The sequence below is a fragment of the Manacus vitellinus genome, unplaced genomic scaffold (assembly GCF_001715985.3).
Source record: "Manacus vitellinus isolate BGI_N305 unplaced genomic scaffold, ASM171598v3 scaffold_0_pilon, whole genome shotgun sequence".
Lineage (NCBI taxonomy): Eukaryota > Metazoa > Chordata > Aves > Passeriformes > Pipridae > Manacus > Manacus vitellinus.
In genome coordinates this window covers 12660864-12680853 of record NW_021938789.1, presented here as the reverse complement: position 1 = coordinate 12680853, position 19990 = coordinate 12660864, and the positions used below count along the sequence as shown (strand labels likewise).

General features: G+C 43.2%; 1 protein-coding gene across 1 annotated transcript; it reads left to right on the top strand.

Annotated features, from left to right (window-relative positions):
* The first annotated feature begins 249 nt into the window (after positions 1-249).
* LGI2 (leucine rich repeat LGI family member 2) lies at positions 250-19990 on the top strand. The gene is given in 9 exon segments (XM_018067945.3): positions 250-267; positions 270-424; positions 528-599; positions 3498-3569; positions 6683-6754; positions 7270-7341; positions 8437-8606; positions 13229-13393; positions 15974-19990. Coding segments are annotated over 9 exon segments (1614 nt in total). The 3' UTR covers positions 16792-19990.

Below are 19990 nucleotides of genomic sequence, written 5' to 3'. Positions count from 1 at the left end.
CCCAGCTTCGTTGCCCTCCTCTGGACACCCTCCAGCACCTCAGTGCTCTCCACCCCTACTTTTTGGGGTAGCATCTCTCGGGAGCCACCAGCGGGGGGCCACCCTCGCTTTGCCGGGAGGCGGAGGGCGAAGGTGTCCCCGGCCGCGCCTCGCCCCGCCCGCCGGGACCCCCCCTCCGCGTCCCGGCGCCGCAGCGGGGCGGCGCCGCGCCTGATGTCAGGGGCGGGCGCGCGGCAGCGGCCGTGCGGGATGGCGGGGCCGCTGCGTTGCTGTCCGCGCTCTGCACCGCCGCGCTCGTCCTGCCGCCCGCCGCCCCGCGCAGGGCCCCGCGCTGCGGGCCGCCCTGCAGCTGCTGGCGGGAGTCCGCGCTGTGCGTGGGGGCCGCGGGGGCGCCGCGCAGCCTGCCCGCCGGCCTGGGCTCCCTGTGAGTGCGGGGTACGCGGGGCGCGGGAGGAGGAGGAGGAGGAGGAGAGATGATGGAGGGGAGCGGGGCAGTCCCGCCTGATGGGTAGCATCTCTTTTTCCAGGAGCCTGGTCAACGGGACCTTCTCCGAAGTCAAGGACAGGATGTTTTCCCACCTGCCCTCCCTGCAGCTGCTGTAAGTATGGCACTGGAAAGGAGCACGGCCAAGTAGCACTTCGCCCGTTTCTCCTAGAGTCCCTTTAAGCATAGAGCCCCCCCGTTTCTCCTAAATAGAGTCCTTTTCCCTTGTGAAAAAGGAGGTAACAGCTAAATCCCCAGCTTGCGCAGCCCCCCGATGTAGCCACCGTTTCATAACAGGGATGCATTTTCCGCTCATAAACTACTTTGTAAAATGTGTATTTAGCTACTGAAGTAGGGCAGAATGTTTTCTGACGCCCTAAGTTTCTCTTTTTTTAACTTCAGCTTTAATTAGTTTAGGGCTGAGTTTTCCTCTCTGGAGTCATGTGGTGGCTCTAACTCCTGTTCACTTTATGCCAGGGAGTCTGACAGTGGCTTTGGGATGTTGCAAGCAGGATGGGGCAAGCAGAGGCTGCCGGGACACACTTCAGAGGGAAGCCTTTGTGTGTGAAGTGCTCGTGTTGTCTGCAGCATGACTCTGCTTCAGTATCCAATTTGGAGGGTGGCCCCTCGGATGCCTTCTGACCCAGTGGTCCACTGTCCCAGGAGACAGTGGTCCTGCTCCCAGCACTCTGCAGCCTTCCCTCCTTCATGTCCTCGGGCAAGTCACTTTGCAGTGCTCAGGTTGTAGTTAGGTGCATGCCTGAAGCTCGAGGAGCTTACCCAAGCTTGCTTAATTTAGCTGTCCTGGGAGGCAGTAGCAGGGAAGGTACAGACACAGACTGCGGTACAAACCCCCTGGGGAGCCTGGGTACTCGTTTCTCTGGTAGTCTGCGGCGAAGCCGAGCTGCAGCCTGTGCCCTGCCTAGCCCAGTGTAGGCTGCCAGGAACGCCTGGATACCAAGCAGACTCTCTATGCCTCCCCCTCCACCCCATAAAGACTGGCTTACCCCCCAGGCAAAGACACGCTGTGAGGAAAAATTCAGCAAAAAGATCTGAAGCCTGCCAGAAACCTAGGCTGAGTGCTTTCCACAGAGTTAGATGTTAAAACTGGTCTTAGCAAGAGGTGCCTAAAGGCATCTGGTAGCATGATGGCCAACCTCCTCTCCTCAGGCACCCCAACTTGTTTGACTCAAAGGCCTATCTCACTACTAGGGGCAGCAGCATCCCTTGCAAAATGCTGGGGAGAAGTGGGCAAAGCAAGGGGTGGAAACTGTCATCTCCTTTATTGTGACATCAGTCCCAAACCCAAGTTTTTGTGAGATTTGGGGATCAGTACAGAGCCCTGAGCAGAGGGCAGGAGGACTTTGCCCATGGGTGAATGGGGGCAAACAAACAGCTGTGCCAGCTGGGAAAGAAAGGGAGGAATCCTAGGGTGAGTTAAGAGAAACTGTGGGTGAAAAATTAGAGATGGGGGAAATCTGGCTTTTTTTGGATGGTGGTATTAGGAAGAAGCAGGAAGAGCAGAAGAAAGTTGTCCCTTTTCCTTAGCTGTAGTAGATTTCCAGGAGAAGATGTTGGGGTGAGGGGAATGGTGGACAGAGGTCAGTTGTTGAGGAAGTCAGAAGTCATGTCACTTTATGCGGTAAGTCAGATGTGGCAGTGAGAGGGTTTTGTCACCGTTGTGACTGCCTTGGGCCCTGACAAATTCTGTCAGTGTAATTTGTGACTATTCCCTTAAACATGAGAAAAAATAATGATTAAATGGCAAAAGAGCTGCATGCATAATTGAGCACTTGGGCACCTCAGGACAATGTCTTCTGTGGCAGCAGTCATGGTAAAATAGTAACGCAAGGATTTATTTTTGATGGCAGTCTGCATCTTTGTCAGATTTCTTTGGGATAATTTAAGGAGCATTTGTCTAGCATTAGCATACTATCCAAGGACCACAGGGAAAGTTTGCATTTCATGTTCATTAGTCTTCTAAATTAATTTTAGTGAAATGCCTAAAACCATACAGAAAGAGGATTAATAAGTTGCTCTAATAAAGCGATTAGTGCAGACATGTTCATTCATAGCAAAAAATTCTTAGATTTTCCAAAAATTATTTGTTTTGAGTAGTGTTCATTTTTTATACCAAATAAGAAGTTTTGCTGTTTTCTTGAAAGGAAATCACTTTCTGTGCCTTTGAACACCAACACTGGAAATAGTCCACTGTTGTACTTTGATACAGCAAGGAAGGAACTTTGCTGACAAAGCCCCTGTAGCATCCTTCTCCCCGATTGCCTTGTCCTGGCTCAGGTGACAGCCACTCTGGTGCAGTTCTAATATGTTTTGCCCCTGAAGTTCACACAGGAGGAGGGCAAGGCAGTGCCTGGAGGAGGCAGCACCACTGCTCCTCCACACCACCTGCAAACACAGGGCTTTGCTTTATCAGGATAGCAGGACTCTCCATCTCTGGTGGTTTGGGTATGTCTCTGTTTCCAGCTGACAAACTGGGTGCTGTCCTCCCACACCGTGGGCTGTACCCCATCTGCAGGTCAGGCTTGGAGCATCTCCCTGGGAGCACAGAATAAGTAAGCACTGACCCACTGCGACTGCTTAGATGAGAGCTGGTGCTTCTGAGCTTATGATTGGTGCTGAGATGATCTTAAAAGTTGTCGTTGGGGCAGGAGGGGTGATAAACAACTGGCGTCCACACTCAGCAGACCTACCATCCCATAATGGCTTGTCCTGCTCAGGGGACAGAATTGAGGACCAGGTTGCATTTAGCCAAGGTCAGTGGCACAACAAGCATTTTCCTGGGGAGTAGTGGACATTAACTGCCATCACATAATGCCTTTGGGTTTTTTTTTTTTAATAGACCATTCCACAATATTTTATGTGTGCTGCATTGGTGGGGCAATATGGGCTCAAGTCAGTAAGATTAGTTTGGTCATGGGCAATAAACACAATAGGCATAATCCAGTGTGTCAGGTTTTAATGTGCTTTCCTAATGCCTGCTCTCCATTTTCAGCTTGCTGAACTCCAACTCCTTCACTATTATACGAGATGATGCCTTTGCTGGTCTCTTCCATCTAGAATACCTGTAAGTTTGGTACTTTATGTCCCCTATAAATAAAGATATTTTGATAAGTTGCCAAGGCTCCTGCTGTGGAGTCTTGGTCTTTACAGTGATTCCCAAGAGCAGGGGAGATGAAGGATTTATGTTTCACTCCTGTGCGAATGTTCTTTACGGTGGCTCACAATCTTTCAAAGGTTACAGTGCATTGTTAAAAGATGCCATGAATGCAAGGTGTCTCTGTGCAATTACAGCACATCAAAAAGGCATTGTTAGCAAGAGCTTGTCTTGGCTTTCCAGAACAGTGTCATCACTGCCAAGGGGATTTGAACCTCAGACAAGAGGTGGGAAAGCCTGTCCTGACCTGCAGGCAGCCTGAAGAGGAATTGCAGAGTATCTGTGTACTGCCCAGAGCAACCTTGATTACCATCCTCTTTCTCTTCCCCCAGCTTTCTTCTCCAACTTCTCCTTTTTTCTGATATCCCATTTAATGCCCATGTCATTTATGTTTGTATATTAATTATAAATACATAAATTATTGTAATTGTTTATATTATTATTTAAATTTGGTTTACATAGTTCACTTACATTTTTTACATTGCTTTCATTTCCTACATTACTTTCATTTCCTGATCCTTATTTTTGGTTTATTTTTAGTTCTTTTAAATACTTTCTTTTAAAAAAAAGTATTAGCCCTGCTACAAGGTTGTCTTCCCTTTGTGCTCCAAAGGACTGGCATTTCTCTGTGTTACTGGATATGAGCTGGTGTGTTTGAAACTATGAATACAACCTCAAAAAAATTCCTCTTTCCACCCACCTTTCCATTTTGAAAGATAGCTGTGGAAAGCATTTGTCCTTTTCTAAAGACAGATCGATGCTGATAAAGCTGACTCTTGCTAAAGTCTTGCAGACAAATAGGTATTAAAGTTAGAAATATTCAGGGTTAATAGTCTGATACCTGCGGAGCAGCCACCAATGGAATTTGCAGACCGAAAACCAGAGGATAATGGCAAATGGTGTATGCTAAAATCCATGATTCAGCTACACCTGGATTTTTCAGATAGGAAGTTATCTAAGTATTCTCTTTTACTTGTGTCTATAGGAAAAAGAATTATTTACTGTATGTTTGTGAAGAGGAAGAATAACATTTTTATGTTGTATCATTAATTACTTATTTTCAAGTGCTGATGAGCTTATCCCTGCAGTTGTGGCCATTGCACTGGTGACTGCAGCCAGATCCCTGTCCAAAAGAAACATCCTACTCTCCTCAGCTGTCCCCAGCCACCAGCTGCAAGCCAGGGAGCAGGATGAAGATTGGTAAAGCCTTACAGTTTCAAATTACTTTAGCAGCGGAACGAGTGGTCTTGGGTACTGGTTGTGGTTGCCCTTCCAGTCCATAGAGCTCTTCCTCTTCCTAGCAAATCTACCCTACACATTTTGGGAACTGGCTGTGAGTAGCCTTTCTCTGTGGTTCGTTTTTTTGGCCGTGCAGCCAGGAAGACTATGACGGCTTCCATAACTCATGTGTCTTAGTTACCAGGGATCAGACTTTATGGAGAACGAGGAAACCTCACTGACAAACAAGAATGACAAGTGTCTTTGTGTACAAAGCAAAGTCTCTGGATGAAGAGCAGCTGGGGAGCACCAGCTGTGTCCTGTTGCACTTGCAGCACTGATAATGACATTCAGTGCACTCTTAAACTAATTGACTCTGTGTACAGAGTCTGGGTAAAACAGGTCTGATAAAGACGGGAGCTTTGCTGGTGAACAGAGTGGTGTTCCCAGGGTAGCACCTCTTGGAGACCAACTTTGGTGACTTATGAATCCGGCAAATTACTGAGCCCAAATTTGCATCATCTGGCTGTGCTGTTTGCAGTGAAGCCTTATGTATTTGCACGGACCGGTGAGCTGGCGCTGTGCAGGGATGCCAGGTGCCAGTGAGGGTGTCAGGAAGCAGTGTGGCTCTCTGCTCTGCAGATTGAATTCATGTCCCCAGACAGCCTTGTAATGGCTGACCCTCTTCTGACACTTTCTACCTAGACACAGCACCTTCTCATCCAGTCAGGGTCCCAGTCACTTTGTGAAGGATCTTGGCTACTTCTAAGCTGCAGAGCCAAGAGCACTTGCCATCTTCTGCATTCCCATCTTGACTCTTGAGAGAGGAGAACTTGTCTCACAGCATTTTTCTTGTAACTTCTCTGGAAGGCAAACCAGGGTGCATAGGAGGAAGGGAGGCATTTTTATCTCATCAAACCTTTTATAAAGTCAGCATGCAGTTGTCTTCATCCAGGTACAGCTGTACCAAGCAATATCTTGATGGCCACCTGGCTGCAATCGCTTTGCTGGGCTGATGGTGTATTTAGGGATGCGTCCTTAAGTGCTTAGGGGTCAAGATGCTCAAATATCAGCTCTTTCTTTAAATGCTGACAGGCAGTCAGGAGGAGCAGCGTGCTCCTGGAATCGATATGTGCCTGTCATTATTCCCCCAGCCCACAGGGCCGTGACTGGTGTGCAGCTGGGCACCCTGCAGAGGTGATGTCCCAGCTGGAGAGAGCTGAACTGTGGCAGCCGGAACAAAACCAAGGCAATGGTCGTGCCGTTTATGCAGACATTGAATGTCTGCAGCTCCAGTCACAGCTGTGTGTGTGTGGAGGTGGCACTGTGCATGCAGCCACGGGAGCTCCCCATCAGTGTTGGTCTGCACCCTGAGCAGCCCTAGCACCTCTGTGCTGCCCCATGGTTTTAAAAGGCAGGTGATTTGTGAGGGGAAGGTAGGACTTCAGCTTCTAAAGCCCATCTCAGGAGCCCCTTCTGTGCAGGTCTCTTGCCTCACACAACACGTCCCAAGAGGATTAACCAGGAGGAATAATTTTTTTTTGCCTTGTTCACTTTGTTCCTTTTCTGTTGGATGTTTTTTGTTATGTGTTGTCCCTTGTGCTGCCTGCTACTTACATCGTTCCTTGCAGTCTGCCCAAGGAAAGAGGATAAGGGAAAGTGAGCAGCTCCACTGAGACTTCCTACCTTTCAGTCTGAAGGAGCTGCCCAGGAACCTGCTGAGTTTGGCAACCTTAGCTTAAAGCACTAGTGATGCTAATAATAATGTCAATTAAAGTATTTTAAAATACTTTTTTCCCCCCTAGATTCATTGAAGGAAACAAAATTGAAACCATTTCAAGAAATGCATTTCGTGGCCTTCGAGACCTGACTCACCTGTAAGTTGTTTAAGACTTGATAGAGTAATTCCTGTTTGAAGGAAACTCCTCTGGGGGACCACTACACTGAAACCTTCTCTTCCCCCTGTGTGTCAGCTTCCTCCTTCTGTCAACAATGTGCCTTTCATAAATTAAGAACTGGCCTTAAAGCAGTTCCTGCTCAGGCAGCACTGCAGCACGTTGGGGTGGGGTGCAGCTGGTACCCCCAGTGCTGCAGCGGTACAGCCACCACACCGTGACTAACATTGCTGCTTCTTTTCAGCATCTCACTGATTGCTCTGTGTGCTACATTTGCATTGCGGCAATAAAAAAGCTTTAAATATTTTACTTTTATGTGATCTTCGAGCAATCCCCATTCTTGAATGGGAATAACTAACACCTGTTCCTGGTAACTACTAACAATGCCAGTGGCAGGACAGTATCAGATAATTAACAACCTGTAAGTGAGCTCAGACTTGGTAAGAGCCACCAGCAAAGAGTTAGCAATGATACTAAGCTCTAACTTTCTTTTCCAGTTCTTTGGCCAATAACCACCTCAAAGCCCTGCCAAAGGATGTCTTCAGTTATTTAGATTCTTTAATTGAACTGTAAGTAATGACAATCTTTCTATTGAATGCCTGCTTTTGTCACTCTCCTGTTCTCTGTTCTAGGTTTCTGGGGGTGTGGTGCTGTATCTGGTAACTACACAGAAGAATAGAAAGTGTATTTTTTTGTTCTACCTTTTTTCATTTCATAATTATTTACTTGATAGACTCCTCTAAAGTAACTCCTTTTTCTTATATCACTCTTGCTCCTCACGATACCGTATACAGCTTGTGTCATTGTACTTCCTTCTGCTATTTCATGTAAATTGTTTTTTAGGGAAAGGGAGACAATGAATTTTAAAACTACAGTTTCTCTGAACAGTTTTCCCTGTTAATATTGCATGCATTCCCTGAGATTATTTTAGTTAAAAGCATTAATTAAAAAAAAGCTGTTTTTCCTTGGTTTTGGGCAGTTGTAGCACATTGCTAATATACTGTCAGCGTTTCCTTGTATAACTGAGCTGCTAGTCGGCTTCCCCTGTTTTTGGCCTGGCTTTCCCAAACAGCAAAGTATAATTGTAAGCCACGAAATTTGCCAAGGGATCAAAGAACAAGTACAATGTTGAAATTGCAAATAGGTTAGTAGAGGGAGGTTAAATTGACTCTACATCAGTAGCAACTTAAACAATACAAGCCTTACATCTGCATTTTAATGTAACTCAGAGATGGTGCCAGCAAGGCCACTCGGTCAACCAGCAGTACTGGAACAGCTTAGTGAAGGAATGGGATTTATCCATGTCAGTGGTAGGTGGTGTGAAGGAGGCTTGCAACAGATAGCCTGACTGTCAGGATTTATTTACATTACAGTCCTAATCCTATAGAAATTTACCAAAAATTACCTTTACACATGAATCACAGTGTTCTATTACTATGATTATAAGTGAGAGTAGACTGTAGCAATTTTTCAAAAAAACTCAGTGAAGAAGAGCCCATATTAAGAGTCCAAATAAAACTTAAGAGACTTCCCTGATCTCAGTTCAGAACAATTCAAGGATACTCAGATATTTTGAAATTCAGCATGTCAAGGTGATAACAGTTCTGTAGTACTCATATTGCTATCAACCTTTTCAAATATGTTTATTTCTGTGTGTTTTTTAGAGATTTAAGGGGAAATAAATTTGAGTGTGACTGCAAAGCCAAGTGGTTGTTTTTGTGGTTAAAGATGACAAATTCCACTGTTTCTGATGTCCTGTGTATTGGTCCAGCAGAATATCAGGATAAGAAGTTAAATGATGTGACAAGTTTTGATTATGAATGCATCACTACAGGTATTCAGAATGTATATTTCTAAGCACACTACAAATGGTTAAAAATATCAGACATTTAGACTATACCCTTTCATTCTGTGAGCATGACCTGGGGGGAGGAAAGGGTTACGTACAAAGCACATCCAAGTACTAGAACAAGTATAAAATGGGAAAATTACATTTCAAAGCCGAAGTAAGTACTGAGTTTTTATTTGGATTAAGTGATACTGGGAAAAGAGCTCTGACAATTTGTATTCCAAAAGACTTGATTATGACTCACTTTGTGGCTTAATTTTCATCACAGAATGCTTTCTATTATCTGGAATGAAGCCATATAGTTATGGCAGATGAGCTTCACAAAATCTCAGTATTTCACAGAAAGCAATAAAAATAAGTTCAAAAATGTGGCTATATCTGTTATATTTATTTAATAAGCCACGACTTATTAGCATCAAATGTGGTGGCAATAGTGCCAGCAGTTCTTCATGGAACTCCATTAAGTTGGAGAGAAATGTCCAATAATACTCTGACTACTGTCTGTTTAGGATCTTCATTTTTTTTGGTAATGTAAAGCATGCTGAAGGAAGTGAAGAGAAAGTTGCATGTGATTATGCTTATATTTTATGACCAAATAGCTACAGTTACCTATCTTTAAATGTAGTCACATCATATAACTGAAAATATCAGCTGCGAGTATTGTTTTTCACCTTTTATGTATAAAATGTCAGCACTCTGCCTTTTTTCACAGTAATATCAGAGATGTTCGAGTTCTCATCTGTCATTGAGTCAGTCATCATTATTAAAAGATAACAGAAAAGTTGATTACTAGTAATGTGAAACAAAGTTTCAGGAAAAGGTATGAAAGGTAATTCCGTGGCAATATGTGAAGGAAAAGAGAATGAACTCAGAATTCAAAATTATGACAGAAGAGCAGCAGAGGTAAAGTGCAATAATCTGCTGCATATAAGGATGTCAAGCACAGGAGAGCAATGAAGCTTAGAATGGTACCACAGTTACATTCCCATGTCTGCCAAATCACTGAGAGGCAACAGTACAAAGTAAAAGCAGGCTTTATTTCGTTGCAGTCTGGTTTAAAAGCACTAACAATGTGCAAGAACAAGCCATACTGATCCTCAGACCTATACTGACCTACCTGCCCTCTTTCACCTTTTCATACCTAGAAACTATGAAGTTGTTACAGGCAAAATTCACTCTTAACATTTGTCCCTTCGTGTGCTCCAAGGGCAATTACACCAAGCACAAATCTAATTTCATGTGCTATAGAGTTTTTGGGGACTGAAAGTGTTCTATGGGGCTAGAATTGCCCAGCTGAATATTTGTTCAAATGCCATTGGAGAAGTGCTTCCACAGCACAGCACAGAGCTGTCACACACTGTTGTGTATGACCCTCATGGTCTGCAATATCAAGCCACTGCTGCTTTTTCCTTCTCTGCCATTGCCTCCCCTAGCTCCAAAGGGAGCCCATATTCAGTGCTTGAGGATTGATTAGTCAGAGGCTCAGGCTTATACCATATTCTGAAGTAAAGCAACATATGCTGTAGGTGTATTTTCCTTTCCCAGTCAGTGACAGGAAGGGCTCTACAAATGTCTTTCATTCGTGCTAGATTTTAGTATAGTGTTTCCCTCCCTTGCCAGGCAGGATCAGACTTTCCATCATTTCTGGTCTCCAGTACTCTGTGTCAAGTAAGACTGGATGTAGGATGTGGTAACAAAGCAGTTTGCTTGATAAATTGTGCATCTTGTCGGCTCAGTCAGTTCATTGCATCAGCTGAACTGCTACAATGGTAACAGGAGGAGAGATGAAAAGAGGTGCTGCCAAATTTAAACAGAAGGAAAGACAAAGAACAAAATGGTCCTGTTGCTTCTTCACAGAGAAAGTGATTCAGTGTTGGTGATCTGCACTTTTAACTCTTTTTGTGATAACATCTATCTTTTCCATTTCTCAGTGCTTGCATCATGGAAGCAGGTTAAGCCATTTCACTTGGTTTCTTGTCTTTCTCCCACAACAGTGTGTTAGGGGGCTGTGCTGTGGCTGTAAGCACCACTTTGCCCAGACCTGCAGGCAGGGATCATCTCACTGAGCTTTGAAAGCTTGTTTTCTCCTTTCTTTAACTAGCTGGGACTGCCTTCTGGAGGTGGTCCTGTCTTTCCCCACTGGCTAGAAGGGAGGTAGGTTGCAAATTAATAGGTACCTGCTCCATAAGTGCTCCTGTGCTGGAAATCTCCTGTGATGGGAGAATGGGAGGGATAGTTAATGCTCCCTGATGCACACCCAGGTCGTGGGTAGCCTCACCTGGAGTAGAAGTTTCCACTGCAGGGAAGAAGGGATGTGAGGAGACTGTGACCAATTCACAGGATGCAGTTTAGAAGCTGCTGCCCAAACATATCATCACTGCCACTTTTCCTTAGTGTCCTCCAGCATCCTACCTGCATTCTCTCCTCTGCCAGCATCCATGCTCCTGTGTGCTGGGATCAGCCAGAGCAGGGTCTGCCGGAAGAGAAATCAGCCCAATAAAAGTATTGGGTCCCTCATCCATGAACTCCTCATGCCAGTTCAACCACAGAGGGAGCAGAGGCAGAGTGGGTGACTGCAGGACAAGGGGACTACCCCAGCCTCAGCCAGCAAAAACCAGCATGAAAACCACGTCTTGAGACAGGGAGAGCAAAACTATGTATGGAGTGGGAGAGAGGGACTGCAGCAATGGGGAAAGTGGGGGCTTCATCCTCTTCCCTCTCCCATGCAGGGGATCCAGCTTAAAAGAGAAAAAGTTGGAAAAGAGCCCCCTCGATCTTGTATTTACTGTACTAGCTCTGTCAAGCATTAAAGCAAGGCATGTAGAACTAAAGCAAGCCCCCAAAGCCTAAATTTTTGGCAAGACTGATGCGGCAGCATCTTTTTACTGTGTAACCCTGTTCTACATTAGAGTCTGGTATTTCCAGAAGGTGCTAAAAATAGTGGGTTTTACTGATTATAACAGATTTTGCTAGCTATTTTTACATACAGATTGGCTTGTTTCAATTCACAGAGTTCTCCAAAGTGTTTCACAACTGTTCGGACTTCAAGACATGTCTTTTTCAGGATTAGTTTTTTATTGTTTTTTTTCTCAAGATTTAAAGATTTTTTTTATTTTCTGTGACTATCTGCTGTTGTTCCATCCTTTATCTATCTTTCATGATTGGTCAGTTAATTTTACTTTCTACATACTTTGGTGTCAGTTTTCTCCAGTCCTTTTAGTTTCTCAGTGGGAATGAAGATAACTTTCCTGTTTGCCTAACAGCATTTATGAACCAAGCCCAAGCTCTATTTATAACAGTCTCTCGAAGAATGAGGACTGTCATTTCTTTCGCAGCTGTAGAATCTGCTCTGTTTGTTTAATGGTAGTCATCTATCTTTATTCTCCAGAAGTGTAACTCCTCAAGGGCAAGGCTTTCAAGCATGCAGAAACAGAGGGTTCTTCATTCAGAACCAATTATTTCATAATGCACCAAAATAAGGGACTCGAGTGAGGACTTAATTACCATTTCACCAAAATCCCTGGATGCTCAGGCCCTTCCAGCATAGGAGTGTGTGATGAAGGCATGTAGCAAATAGAGCTTAAAACAGAGTAGTGTGTGGTTCTGCAGAGAAATGCCATCATAGCAGAAGATGCCTTTCTTTTTCTATGTATCTCTTTGCATACATTACTTCAACACAGGCATCCCACCCCATTCTAGTCCCAAGTGCTGGCTTTTCTTTGCCAGGTCTGCTATACCGTGGGTTTTTTCCTAATGACAATGACATTGCCCAGCTGTCAGGTTAAAGATCAAATTCAGACCCAAGTCTCCTTGCTTTGACCCAGATTGGCTCTGTGCTGACTGCTGACTTACACCAGGGTGACTTTTATAATTAAATCTACAAAGGTACTTAGGTTTTGAGAAAAAAAACCCTTCAGTTTTGGAGTTACACTCCTAATTTTTACAAGTTGCTCCAATTCCTCATTCTAGGATAAGTTTTCCACTGGATAGTAATTCTCAGGTTGGTTGTATTTTATGCCTAAACTACATTAGAATGCCCCATAAAACTTTGTGTTAACTGAGTTTTTGATTACACCACTTTGTCTATGGTCTAGATGAAATGGGGTTATCCCTAGACAAACTGATATCATTTCACTTTCTGTCTGGTTTAGCATATCACAAATTGCTAGTGATTAAATTTGCACGACTTAAGAAGTTATTGGACTTCAGCTGGTAGTTTTCATCTCTCAGCATCAAAGTGATTCTGGCAAGGCCATTTCGCTTGGCGAGAAAGCCACTTCCAGCTGCAGGAAAAGAGACTTTTCTCTCGATATTCTGATTGCTTTGATAGTAGCCAACCTAGCGGGAAAATCTGATTTCTTTCACTATTTACCTATTTGATCTCTTTGGCAACTATATTTTCCTAGGACAGTTTATGATAACTAAAGCAGGAGACACTTTCCCCTGTTGCTGCATGCCTAACATAAGCATTGACACTTCCATTCTAGTGTTATACAAAATCCAGAGTATTTCACTCATTTTTCAGTGTAAATCATTATAATCAGCTATCACTTACTCCGTGTCTCCAGCAAGGATGTAACCTAACTGTTGTAAATGTGTATTTCTAGATTTTGTTGTTCATCAGATTTTGCCCTACCAGTCCGTTTCAGTGGATACGTTCAACTCAAAGAATGATGTGTTCGTAGCCATTGCACAGCCCAGCATGGAGAACTGCATGGTGCTGGAGTGGGATCACATTGAAATGAATTTCAGGAGTTACGACAATATCACAGGTATATGAACACTGGAATTCCAGTCATTGATGAACTGTTGGCATTTCACAAGGATGAGATTCATACATGGGACCGGTTTATTAGGTTTTGTCCTGAATCCCTGTTGAATTTGGCCAATCAAAGTGTGTGATGTCTGGACATGAGTGAGTCCACGGAGTAGTGCATCTTGTTAATACATGCACATTTAATTTCACTGTAGCACACAAACTGGGCTTTTTTTGTCTGATCTTGTAAATTGTTCTGAAGGCACAAACACTTGCTGTGAATGTCACAGCATGGCCCAGCTTAGCACTCACTGCCTCAATCACACAGCAAGTCAAAGTAGAAGTTGAAGGAGCACTCACTCTTGCCAAAGTGCCTGTAAAACAGAATATAAAAATGCTCTATTGCATGTAGAAGAAAATAGGTCTGAAGGATGCTTTTAGGGTGAGTTGGCCAGGAACCCAGCTGAAGAGGGCATAGAAATATTTCAACCATGGTTGTTACCCAAAGAGATGTGCTATAAAGCTTCCATGTTTACTTTCAATTTACAAACATGCTCAATTAGCATCCTGGACATACTACTGATCAAACAAAAAGCTCATGTGAGTGCCATGTGATGTTCTAAAGCTGATTTTCTAACAACTGTTCTGTCCCTAACCAACACTCATTGTGCTCAGTCACACCATGACAGCAGGGACAGAGTTTTTAGAGCTGTTATCCACTGCCTGATTTCCCAGCTGCTTCAAGCTAGTGGTTCTGAAGACTTGGGAGTTAAATTTATCATGGAGCATCCTTTCCTCCTGTTCCCTTGTTATGTGTGATAGATTATTTTTTACCTTACATTTTGGGAAACAAGGAGCACGCTGTGTCCTTATCTGGTGTTGAATTCTACAAAGGCAACAAGCACTTACCTCCTCAGATCAGCTGTGAGCGTCGCTAACAAAAGTTTTCGAGATGCTACCCCTCTGCCAGGAAATGTTGGAAATGAAAAATGTTGCACTTTTGGGTTTCGTTGTGTTTTGGTAGATTAGGGTGAAATATGTACCAGTGGATGTAAATTGAGAAGTCAACAGCCCAGAGAGAGCTAGCTGAGCCTAGAAAAACTCTGGAATTGAGCTTGAGAGTTTGAGTCATTTGCAAAGACAGCTGCCATCCAGGCATATTTCACCTTCCTGTGAATTACTTGATCAACAGACATTTCTGCCAGGGACTCGAGTCCTAACTCCACACCCAGAGTGTGTGCCCAGGCTTGTTTTTCAAACAACCATCCCGTGTTCCTGGAAGGCCTGAGCTCTGAAATGTACATGAGCAAGAGATTTTTGCCAGGGGACACAGGCCCATGAGGAGCCTCTTGCAGAGCCTGAAGAATGTTTGTAGAGCTCTGGAGCCAGCTATGTGCTCCACAGGGAATTCCATTACTATCTGTATGCTTGGCATTCAGATATCTAAATTTAGCCATTTACAACATGGGCTTATGGAGCTGAGCTAGTTGTCAAGGTTGCCTTTATAGCGAACATGCAGAGAAAGACGTTGCTGTCCTCTGCAAGAGGAGACAGGAGACAGCTGAAAGCTCTTCTAGAATTAATTTTGACTAAGGTAGACCAGAAGGAGCCTGGATGATCAGCTCAAGCATTCACGCCTGCACCACAGATACCTTGTGGTATTTGAGATGAAGGGACTCACAGCGCTCCCACAGTGAGTGGGTGGCTGGTCATTCCAGACCAGCTGTGAAAGCCATAGGTAGAGGCACAGCAGAGGAATCAGGACAAGTCTCCTGTTGTGACTGACCAGGCAAACATCAGGAACTCGTGCAGCCACAGTTCTACTTAAACTGTGTGCTTCAGAGAGGAATTCCTCTCTTCCTCCAACAAAATCTGTCATAATAGTCTGGTGGTTACTTTTTTTGATGTGATTCCTCTATAGTATAACTTGACGTTCTCAAAACAGACCATAACCTGATCTGATCTAATCTGGCAACTGCAATATTCCTAAATATTTCTAGTTTAACATAATCTCAGGAATACCTAACAGAAACAACAGAGTTAGATTTATCTTTTTCATCCTGCTGTCAGATGATATACCCACAAGATGCATCAATATTTCTATTTACAGTAGGAAAAAAGCTGACTCCAACTCTTCTGGAGCAAGAAAAATATGCGATATTTCATTCTTCTAGTTAAGCTGGAAAGACAGACTTTCCAAGAATAAGAGAATTTTGGATTTCTGATCGGCAGCAAGACAATAACTCTTTGTTATTTTGAAATAATAAAATTTATCTTTAATAGTTATTTTGGATATTAGGGGCTGTGTGTTTGAACAAACAGAGAAGTAAAAAGTATTGTGGATAAAAAGGAATTAGCATTTTATGATATATAATACTTGCATACCTTGCAGGGTGTGACATTTGAAGTCATCTCTCCAGTTATTGGGAAGAAAAATGCACGAAAAGAAACTGTGATGGCATGTAACAGAAGACCAAATTATGAGATGGTGAAAGTTTAAAAAAGGGGAGGGGTGATTTGATAATCTCTCTGGGGCTTAAAGGGTGCTTTGTACTGTGATAATATACATGCCTTTTTTTTTTCCTTTGGTCAATAGGTCAGTCTATAGTGGGATGTAAAGCCATTCTTGTTGGCGACCAAGTCTTTGTGGTGGTGGCACAGCTCTTTGGTGGCTCACACATTTACAAGTATGATGAAAGCTGGACAAAGTTTGTCAAATTCCAGGATATTGAAGTATCTCGAATTTCCAAGCCAAATGATATAGAGCTTTTTGAGATAGACAGTGAAATGTTTTTTGTCATAGCAGATAGCTCTAAAGCAGGTTTGTCAACAGTGTACAAGTGGAATAACAAAGGATTTTATTCGTATCAGTCCCTTCATGAGTGGTTCAGGGACACTGATGCTGAGTTTCTCGATATAGATGGGAAATCACATTTAATTCTCTCAAGCCGTGCCCAGGTTCCCATTATACTCCAGTGGAACAAAATCTCCAAAAAGTTTGTCCCACACAGTGAAATCCCCAACATGGAAGATGTCCTGGCTGTGAAGAGTTTCAGGATGCAAGATAACCTGTACATCACACTCACGAGATTCATTGGTGACTCCAGAGTTATGAAATGGAATAGCAAACAGTTTGTGGAGATACAGGCTCTTCCATCCCGAGGAGCCATGACACTGCAGCCTTTCTCCTTCAAGAACAATTACTACCTAGCCTTGGGAAGTGACTATACCTTCTCCCAGATTTACCAGTGGGATGGTGAAAAGAAGATATTCAGATTATTTAAAGAAATCTATGTGCAAGCACCACGATCTTTCACAGCTGTGTCAACAGATCGAAGAGATTTTTTCTTTGCCTCTAGTTTTAAAGGAAACACTCAAATATTTGAGCATATCACCATTGACTTGAGTTCATGAAAAGCTGCTGGAGTGAAATTTATGTAGAATGACATTTATGCACAAAATAAACAAAAAGAGACCTTTCCAAAATCAGGGTGCACCTGTGGACTACGATGACATTTTCTGAACTTTTCAAACTTGCATATTAATCAGGGACTGCCTTTACTTGGTTACTGCATGACATGTCCATTTTATCCTTTTTCCAAGACATTTTGCAATCTGCACTCATTCAAAGAGCAGTGCAGTGCATTAGGATTAATATTGACACCTAAGAGAATGATCTAAATTTTGTTCAGAAAACTACTTTGAATTGAACATCTCCTAAAAGAAAGTGAAGAGTAAGCCATACAAAGCATAGAAATTATCTTGACTCCTAAACTAACATGTTAGTAATGATTTTAATACTAGAGCCAGTTCTTCATGGTTATTGATGAATTGTAAAAACAAACAGGAACATTCCAGAATACATTTTATTTTGGTTTCTTGAGGTCTGCCTTTGTGGTTTGTAGTAAATCTGAGGCATTGTTTTAATTCATTGTAGACTAGAGAGTAAGTCAAAATCAATTGCCATTTTTCTTCCATTCACTTTTTCAGCATTAAAATGTGCATAACAAGTAGCCCAGCCCACAGAAGCTGGGTAGCCAGGAAAATAAGAGTGTGTCACTTTCAGACTACAAGGTCTTAACCAGTTAATGCAGACAGAAAATACCAGAGGTCTGCGTGATGCCATGAACGAATCCACTCTCTGTTTTAATAGGTATTCCAGAAATCCATCCTAATTCGTTCTGTCCTAATTTATACTTTTCCCGATGATCCCAATAGATTCTGGGTGTTTTAACATGTTATTCTGTTGTGACCTCTCATTCCAGAAGGCAAACCTTAAGCTTAGCCTGAAACACATATCTACATTTATGCACTCCATGTTGTAGCTCATCTGTGCGCAATGAGATGATTTATTCTCTAGTGTTCTCCCCCCAGCACAGCTCACAAGCAATAAATTCAGATTTGGGTCATCACAAGCTGTATTTGGGGAATCCTCCTTCTGTCTCAACTCTAACTGTGACTTCAGTATTACCAAGTCACTTGAAACTAAGGCAGTTGGAGCTGTTTCAGGCTAGAGCTGACCCTGCCTCTGAGAAGGATTTCCACTTGGTGGGTCCAGCTTTTTGCCAGATTGCCAATTCATTGAAGGTTAAACAGGAGGATGTGGACAGACTCTGCTTCTTTAGTGGTTTGGGTGGTTGCAGACCAAGGCATTCAGTCATTCTAAGTAGGGCAGTCCTGGCACACAGAGTCTCTCTCAGGATAACAGAAGGGGCTGTTGTTCTGGAAAGGCCCTTCACCATCCTGGTCCAACAAAACTGTGTATTGGAGCTCTTGTTCATTCAATTACAAATATGTTTCTTGAAGTTTTCGTACCACTTAGCATTCTGGGTTGTTTCATTGTGTCTTGCTGCTGCGCTGCTGCCTTGGTTTATAGGGAGGCTTTGCCTAAAGCAGGTAGAGCAAAAGAAACTGTCTTTTATTCCTTCATACTCAGGACTATTTCGCTGTCCCTCTGCTGAATGAGCTTCACATTTTCCCCCTGGACATGTGAAACATGGCCTATTATCACCTATAGAGATGTTCTCATAGGCTTTCTGATATCCAAGGCATGAAGTATGCTGCAGAAAGGGATTATGTATAAGGGCTCCTGTGAGGAGTCATAACCTACAAGTGACCTGGCATATTATAGTCCTCCCCAACTTTTGCCTCTCTGCTATGAAATAAAGTTATTAGTGGCCTGTCAGAGACATAACTCATTCTGTTCCTAAATTACCTGCTATTTTTTTTTCCTACAGAGGTGCTCAACCTGGTTTTGTTTTTAACTACACTGGCATCCTAGCCCATCCAGCCCTCTGAAGTATCGAGCGCTGCCCTCCAAATCCCAATGCAGTGTCAGTCCCAGTGGTTCAATCAGACCAGTAGATGCAAACAAACCATTTGCAGTATGTTTTAGCAATACTTCTCCTAGGATTAAGAAACAAAACAAAGAGATTCCCTGCCAGGGAATGCAACTTCTTACCACGTTACCAGTTTACATTTTAAAGTGGATATGACTGGCAAGCAGTGTTTATTTAACCTGTGTTGTGGGAAAGCATTTCGTGTTGCTTTTCTATTGAGCATGCAAGTTTAAATAGAGTTAGATATTCTGACAAGGGGAGCATTTCTCAGTGCACCAGCATTTGCTTTTAGGGCTCACTATGAGTACCAGTCACTCAGCAAAGGGCATCAGAGTGGAAGGCTGGTTCAGAGAAATTGGATCCTGGCATTTTTAACTTGAAGGGTAGCAAGAGGATGGTGGAAAAGGGCTTGTGTATTGAACACCAGTAGATTGTACTCTTTCAAGAGCCAAGGGGATTTTGAGACTTGGTTATCAAGTTGAATTAAATTAAAATGGTCTCTGCAGAGACTGGCTTAATAAAGAGGATAAAGTGATCCACAGGAGTCTAGCTCATTCACATGGGACCAGGAGAAGAGAGTGAGGGAAATAAATTCTGCTGGCAGGCTGCCGCTTCTGCTGAGTAGCTCTGTTGGTTGGTCAGAAAGCCCAGCTCAGCATCCCTCACGGCCCAAGGAAGAGCCTGGAGTCAGACACTGGCCTGCCTGCTCTGCTGAGTTCATGCACAGGAGGTCAAAGAAGCTAAGAGGGAGGACAAAAAGCACCAGTTGATAAAGAAAAGGTTACAGTACTTTTCACAGGATTAAACAAAGGCAGGATCTTAAAAAGAGCCTTGGTCTGCTCTTCCTGCTCCCAAGGAAAAGCTGCAGGATGCAGCCATAACTACAGAAATCACTAATCATCAAAAATACTTTCTGCCTTTCCAGATGCAACAGCAGGATTGTCTCTATGACCTATATCCTGTAATAGAAATTGTTTTGAATAGTAAATAAAATATTCATATCCATAATTCATTTCAACTGTTAGACCATCAAGACGGTGAGAAAAGAAAACAGAACATGCCAACTGACAATTTTTAATATATTCTAAAATACATAAATCTATGTAAAGAACAGTAGTTTATATAAGCATCAATTTAATATGTGCTAGTTACAGCGGGAGCATTTTAAGGCTGTATATACATTGAGCTTTTTTTAGTAAAGAGGAGCTGGTGCAATCTATGCTGCTGACACATGTATGTACTCTTTCAGTATATGAATAAAATGTAGTTAATGA